Source organism: Nicotiana tabacum, chromosome 4, assembly GCF_000715075.1.
Source record: "Nicotiana tabacum cultivar K326 chromosome 4, ASM71507v2, whole genome shotgun sequence".
Taxonomy (NCBI): Eukaryota; Viridiplantae; Streptophyta; class Magnoliopsida; order Solanales; family Solanaceae; genus Nicotiana; species Nicotiana tabacum.
This window is the reverse complement of record NC_134083.1, coordinates 96508621-96516611: the sequence shown is the minus strand read 5'-3', so window position 1 is coordinate 96516611 and position 7991 is coordinate 96508621. Positions and strand designations below refer to the sequence as shown.

General features: G+C 38.8%; 1 protein-coding gene across 1 annotated transcript; it reads left to right on the top strand.

Annotated features, from left to right (window-relative positions):
- Positions 1 to 3315: 3315 nt before the first annotated feature.
- LOC107781089 (trimethyltridecatetraene synthase-like) lies at positions 3316 to 5420 on the top strand. Its single transcript, XM_016601723.2, has 2 exons — positions 3316 to 4396; positions 4695 to 5420. Exons 1-2 carry the CDS (start codon positions 3497 to 3499, stop codon positions 5316 to 5318), a joined length of 1524 nt encoding a protein of 507 aa, XP_016457209.1. The 5' UTR covers positions 3316 to 3496; the 3' UTR covers positions 5319 to 5420.
- Positions 5421 to 7991: the final 2571 nt, after the last annotated feature.

Here is a 7991-nt window from a genome sequence, read left to right as displayed (position 1 = left end):
TGCTACCAAAGCCAACATAATTCTAATGGAGGAATGTTTTACAACTGGAGAAAATACTTCATTGTAATCAATTCCCTCCTTTTGAGCATATCCTTTGGCCACCAATCTTGCTTTGTAGCGAACATCTTCTTGGTTAGGAAATCCTTCTTTCTTTGCAAATACCCATTTGCACCCAATTGCTTTCTTTCCCTTCGGGAGATTGGCCAATTTCCATGTATGATTCTGATGAAGGGACTGCATTTCTTCATTCATGGCAATCCTCCACTTATCTTCTTCTGAACTTTGGATTGCGTCTTTATAAGTGGTAGGAACACCATCAGCTACAATTGAGGTTGCACAAGCAACCGTCTCTATAAGACGAACAGGTTTCGTTATTGTCCTTTTTGGCCTGCTGGTTGCTATTGATTCAAGTTGTTGTCGAGGTTCCTGAGTTGGAATCTCCCTTTCTACTGGCTCTTCTTCCAGAGGGTAATCTTCATGAGTTTCCTCCTCTGCTTCTTGTGTAGGAAAAATAAATTTTCCCTCAAACTCCACCTGCTTTGATGCACCACCAGTTTGTTTGACATCTTCAACTGTCATCTTATTTGTTATGGTAGATTCATCAAAGGTAACATCTCTGCTGAATATAATATTCCTTGTCTCTGGACACCATAAGCGGTATCCTTTGACTCCAGAAGTAATCCCCATAAATATAGCCTTCTTTGCTCTCGGATCCAATTTTGACTCTTTCACATGATAGTATGCAATTGAGCCAAACACGTGCAAAGAATCATAATCTACAGCAGGTTTTCCATACCATTTTTCAAATGGTGTCTTGCCATCAATAGCAGCAGATGGTAGACGATTAATGAGGTGGCATGCATATGTAATTGCCTCAGCCCAAAATTCTTTGCCCAAGCCAGTATTGGACAACATACACCGTACCTTCTCCAGTAAAGTCCGGTTCATACGTTCTGCCACTCCATTCTGTTGTGGTGTATTTCTGACAGTGAAGTGTCGGACGATGCCATCATTTTCACAGACCTTATTGAAATGATCATTTTTGTATTCACCTCCATTGTCTGTGCGAATACACTTGATCCTCCTGCCTGTTTGATTCTCCACCATCGTTTTCCATTTGAGAAAAATTCCCAACACTTCATCTTTCCTCTTCATTGTATACACCCACACTCTTCGGGAAAAATCATCAACAAAGGTTACAAAATAGTGCTTCCCACCCAATGAAGGTGTTTTGGAAGCACCCCAAACATCAGAGTGTACATAATCCAAAATGCCTTTAGTATTATGGATCGCTATACCAAATTTAACCCTTGTCTGTTTCCCTTTGACACAATGCTCGCAAAACTCCAAGTTGCAAGTCTTTACGCCTTTTAACAATCCTTGATTAGATAAAGCTTTCAAGGATTTTCCTCCAGCATGTCCCAAGCGCATGTGCCATAGCCTGGTTGCTTCTGCCTCTTTGTCATCACTGGATGTCACTGTTGCTGTCCCAATAACTGTGCTACCACGATAGCAGTACATGTTATTGTTCTTCCGATTGGCCTTCATTACCACTAGTGCACCGGAGCATATTCTCATCACTCCATTTTCTGCAATGATTTTGAACCCTTTTGATTCTAGGGCTCCCACAGAGATGAGATTCTTCTTCAAACCCGGTACATATCGAACATCTGTTAATGTTCTGATCATTCCATCATGGCTCCTTAATCTTATTGAACCAATGCCATATGAGGTAAGAGGGTTGTTATCCGCTGTGTGGATGACTCCATATTCTCCTTCTTGAAAATTCACGAACCAGTCCTTGTTGGGACACATATGGTAGCTACAAGCCGAGTCCATCAACCATATGTCTGATGATGTTGATAACTCTGTTGTAACTAATGAGAAGTCTGAATCATCACAATCAGCTACATTTGAATCCATAATGGCCTTTCCATTGTTATGTCTGGCCTTATTCTTCAACTTCGGACAGTCTTTCTTCCAGTGCCCCTTTTCTCGACAAAAGGCACATTCATCTTTGCTGGGTCTAGATCTCGACTTGGATCTTCCCTTCTTAGTCCTCGTTTGATTTTGAGGACGACCCCTCATAATTAGTGCTTCTTCTTCTCCGCCCTTCTGTTTTTCTCCCTTTCTTTGTTCATAGCTGTACAAAGCCGAACAAACTTCTCTGAGAGAAATTTCGTCATTTTCATGGAGTAGAGTAGTTTCAAGGTGCTTGTACTCATTAGGAAGTGACCCCAATAACATCAAGGCCAAGTCACCATCATCAAAAGTTGCATCCATATTTTGCAAATCTGTGACCAACTTATTGAAACTGGTGATATGTTCATTCATCGTGGTACCAGGAACATAGGTGAAGTGAAACAATCTCTTCTTCATGTACAATTTATTTTGACTGTTTTTCTTCAAAAATTTATCCTCCAGTGCTTTCCATAATTTACTTGCAGAAGTTTCCTTTGTGTATGGATATTTCTGCTCTCTAGCAAGGTAGGATCGAATGGTACCGCAAGCAACACGATTGATAATTTTCCAATCTTCTTCTCCAATAACATCTGGCTTCTTTTATTCAATGGCAAGATCTAGCCCTTGTTGAAAAAGAACATCTAGAACCTCGCCTTGCCACATCCCAAAATGTCCTGACCCGTCAAAAATTTCTACCGCAAATTTCGCATTTGACACAATTCTTGTCATAAGCGAAGATGCCAACGATGACGTATTATTGACACTTGATGTAGATTCTTCTTGTTTACTGTCTCCCATTTTGACACAAATATTATTTAGTAGCTGACGACACAAATCAAGATTATTTCCTTTCTGGTGTGGAAGATCAGACTAAGCTGCAACCACAGAGCATACTCAGATAGAACCTTGACTCAGTTACCAAGATAGATCTTTTCTGATGTGGAAGATCAGACTATGCTGCAACCACAGAGCAGACTTAGACAGTACCTTGGCTCTGATACCAATTGTTGCGGAAGCCAAATGTATATAGTGTGAATGAGTCACAACTACTATACCAAAAATTATGACAACCACTAAATAATAAACAAGACAATAAGACAACAATAAAAGAACACCAGAATTTACGAGGTTCGGCCAATTTTGCCTACTTCCTCGGACACAATCAATATTTTATTCCACTCTAAAATTACAAGTGAAATAATACTAAAGAGAGAAGATACAAATGCCTTAAGAAGATAAAAGGCAAATGAAAGGTGTATTTAAATCCTAAACATTAGGCCTCCTTTTATAGGGTGAAATTTTCATTCAAAATTGTCATCCACCGATGTGGTACTTTTGCCAATTTCAACATTAATTACTTCTCAAGGTTGCTAAGAATTCCAAACAGTTGGAACTATACTCTGACATTGTTGTCCTACTCTATTTACATATAATCCTTTTTCAGGCTTTAAAAACTAGCAAGATAGCATTATAAATCTAAAAGCTTCCCCTGGCACTTCCTATATATTCAACTGTAGTAATCCATTGTACAAGAATGGAGATTACTTCGGTATTCATAGCCTTGGCATGGCTTCTAGCATTAGCTATTATTTCAAAAGTTATCAACCATCTATGCCCCAAAACAAAGCTACCACCAGGACCAAAGCCATGGCCAATTATTGGCAATTTGAACCTTATTGGTTCAATCCCACGTGAGTCTTTGCACAATCTCTCACAAAAATATGGAGATCTAATGCACCTAAAGTTCGGTTCCAGGCCTGTTCTGATAGCATCTTCCCCAGAAATGGCGAAAGAGATTTTGAAAACACATGATGCCATCTTTGCTTCTCGCCCTGCATTAGCTGCTGGTAAGTACCTTAGCTTTAACTACTCAGACATGTCATGGGCACCTTATGGTGCAAAGTGGGGCCAAGGTCGAAAGATCTACATAACCGAGATATTTAATCCCAAAAGGCTTGATTCCTTCAAGTACATTCGTGTTGAGGAAGGGAGAAATTTGATTTCTCATCTTTTTGCTCTATCAGGAAAGCCAATTTTTCTCAAAGACCATTTACCTCAATTTACACTTTGCACTATAAGTAGGATGGTTATGAGTGGCAAGTACTACTGTGATAAGTCAGAATCTAATGATACAATAGTGACACTCGAAAAATTGCAATGGATGCTAGAAGAATGGTTTATCCTTGGTGGGGTGGTTAATATCGGGGATTGGATACCTTGGCTTAATTGGCTTGACTTGCAAGGGTACGTAAAGCGAATGAAGGCTTTGGAGAAAACCATGGTAGAATTTCACAATTATGTGCTTGAAGATCACAAGGCTAAAGCAAAGGAGAATTCTCATCCAACGGACATGGTTGATGTCTTGTTGCAACTAGTTGATGACCCTAATCTGGAAGTTAAGCTCACGACCAATCATCTAATGGGGTTAATCCTCGTAAGTATATCCTTTTTCTTCTTTTCTTTTGGACTTATTGTTAGTATGGTGCGACAACTAGAGTACTAAAAGATTGACCATCTTTTTAAGGCTTTTACCCACAACCGCATATATTACATGAGTACTTTGATAATTCATCACTATTTTTTTTCTTAAACCTAAAAGCTTAATATAGGGTTGATCCCAGTTTTATTTTCTCAATTTTAACATATTATACAATTTTCTATTATAGCTTATAAAACCTTCAATGTATTTATTTGTACTTGCATTTTCATTGTGTTATAAATATAAATACCAGGATTTGTTGGCCGGTGGAACAGATACTTCAGCAACAACTGTAGAATGGGCATTTCAAGAATTAATGAGGAACCCAAAGATCATTGAGAAGGCAAACCAAGAACTTGACAAAGCCATTGGGAAAGAAAGATGGGTAGAAGAAGAGGACCTTTCCCAACTACCTTATATAGAAGCCATAATCAAAGAGACATTTAGACTGCACCCTTTAACTACATTACTTGCTCCGCATTACTCCATTGAGGACTGCAATGTTGCTGGTTATGACATACCAAAGGGAACAACAGTATTTGTAAATACATGGTCTTTAGGAAGAAATCCTAAGTGTTGGGATAGGCCAGAAAAATTCATTCCAGAAAGGTTCTTAGAAAATGACATTGACATAAAGGGACAAAACTTCACACTGCTCCCATTTGGTTCAGGAAGGAGGAGGTGCCCCGGATATAGTCTCGGGATTAAGCTTGTTCAGACAACGCTGGCTAACTTGTTGCATGGATTCAACTGGAAATTATCTGGAGATATGAAGCCAGAAGATATAAGCATGGAGGAAATTTATGGATTGACAACACACCCAAAGAAGCCGACATCTATGATCATGGAACCAAAACTTAGCCCCCATCTTTATTAGTACTTTCTTGAGTACTTATCAATCTTGATCGGTGTAACTTGTACTAGCGTTCAACATTCTACTCTACTTCATGGAATAATTCATAAAATTGCTTCGTTTTTCCTTCTTGTTCCACCCTGTAAAAACTACTGCATACATAAGCTAGAGGTGATGAATCTGCTTTGAAAAGACTTAGTTTTACAAGTGTACTGGCCAAGAGGAAGGAAATGTTACAAGAATAACCTAAAATTATATGGCCCGTTCATATGGACCCTTAGAGATGGCAAGCTGATCACGCCCAACTACGCCTTATAAAAAGGACTAAGCTGTCGTTGCAAATTTATTCCGGTTAATAAGTCCGGAGTCAAATCCCACAGGGAATTCACCTATCAAACACAGCTACTAGACTCGCACGAACTCACACAATCAATCTTCAGAAATAGTTAAGTAACAATTTGGATGTTTACTAACTAAATATTACGTAATGAAAGTGCAACTATTAATAACTAACTACTACGGTTTGTAGACAAGAATTGGAATGATCTAAGGTTGTGATTTCCCCTATTGTCAGAATCCTTTTCGCTACGTCCTCTATAAATTTTCCTAGGACTTTTCTATCGATCATGAGCACTCTAACTATCGTAACTGTCTCCCGAGTAATTACCATAATTTACTAGACATATTCTCCCGAATTACGCTAGTTGGCATTAATTATGGCTCACTCGGATCGGACCAAGGTTTCGTTATCCCTAATCCCACCTTTAAACCCTTCGTATTGATCCCTCATATATGTTAGGAGTGATGTTGTTCAACAACTACCTAAATATGCACTCTCTCCCGGGTAATACACACTAAATAGGCACAGTCTATTGAGGGCCCTTCAATCAACAACAATAATAATATAGTTGAACAAATAGAGAAAATACTACGGCAAATCTATATTAACGTAACATGAAAATCATCCTCCAATAGGTTCCATCAAAACCCTAGATTAGAAGTTTAGCTACTCATACTCATAGTCACAATATCCAAAGTATTTTGCATAATTAAATTACAAAGTAAGGATAAAGGGATGTAGAAATCAATGAGTCTAACTCTCAACGGTTGTTCCACGAGCTATCATTGCCTCTAGTTGCAAAAGTGCTCAAAAGTGGCGTTTTTAGGTCTACTTATATGTGTAGGAAAAAACCTAAATGTGTAGGCCAAGTCCTAGTCAAACCAGGAGAAAAATAAGTTTTTAAAACTCGGAATGTGCACGCCCAGACCTGGCCTCGCGAGGTCTACCGCCAGCTTGAGCTCGCCCCAGGCCTGGCGTCGCCAGCTCCAATGCCTGGTGGACCTCGCTTTACCCTTCTCTTGGCCTGCTCTAACGCGTGTGAAAGGCCTGGCGTCGCCTGCTCTAATGCCCACTTTAGGCCTGGCTTCGCCAGTTTCCTCATTCGTAGGCTGGTCACTTCTTTCTTTCTTCTTTTCAGTTGTTTTCGAGCACACTTTAGACTTTAGAATTTTCTTTTGCTCTACTTTCATCTCCAATTCACCTATACATAAAATAGACCCCGTTACGCATAATTAAAGTGTAGTTTATCATTAAAGCATATAAAATGTAAGGCAAATAATGTACGGAACTATGGAATTATAGTCACATAAATACTTCACACTTAAACATTGCGCGTCCTCGTGCAATCAAACCACACTTACAGACACAACCTCACTAAGCAATTTCCTTAACTCATTACACCAAGAATATTTAAAATAGTCGAAGCACCAAGGTGTAACATCCTCGCCTCAAGATTTGACTCACAATTACCATGACTTATTCACAATTCACTTACTTACTCTAACATGGAGGTCAACGATATTACCCTTTATTTATGAATCACGTGACCTCACCCAACGAAGAGCTCAATTCCACACACAATGAATTTTAAGAACGTAGGAACTCAAGATAGGAAAAATTCACTCGATCTCAGAAATAATATTCATATGCCACAAATGATGCATCATAGGCTTGCCCGTAGTGTAATACTTTACTAATCAAGCTCATTTAGTCTAAGATCAAGTAGGACTTTGACTTGTTGTAATATAGGCTATGGGTCGGGTAGAATTCATTTGGATATAAGTGACTGCACCTCCCTTAAGCACTTTAATACATACACTTTAACATTCAAGCCCATACTTATGTCAAACCAAAACTCCACCTTAACTTCACTTTATATTATCCCCTACTTCTTAAGCACGAGTATATCACTAGCCACCATCATCAAGACTTATTTTTCATACAATAAACTATTATCATTTTTTTCTCACTATTTGTTTTTGCTTCAAGTGGCTTTTATTGATAACTTTTTTTTCTCAAAACAATGCACCTTTCTCCTTATTTCAATTGTTCCACTCAAAAGCCAACCCACCACCCCACACTTTAACTTTTTCATAATTCATCACAATTCAAGTGCTCATGAGAGGTGACAAGGTTCAAATATATGGTCGATTCAAACAAAGGGGTATGGCTTATAATGTGGTTACCAAAGAAATAGGATTATAGGCTCAAAGGGGTTAACTACGATACATAACTTTTAGGTGGGTAAACTATATATATCTGGCTTAACAAAGAAACGCATCACTTCCTAGACTGAACAAGACTACTTTTTCGCTTTGCACACACACGGGACAAGTTCTAGACACCAAATGCAATGC

What these genes read in the sequence shown, in the direction of transcription:
- LOC107781089 (XM_016601723.2), top strand. Translation starts at nt 3,497, where the DNA reads ATGGAGATTACTTCGGTATTCATAGCCTTGGCATGGCTTCTAGCATTA. An exon ending in ATCTAATGGGGTTAATCCTC is followed by an intron (nt 4,397 to 4,694) that starts GTAAGTATATCC and finishes TATAAATACCAG; the next exon opens with GATTTGTTGGCCGGTGGAAC.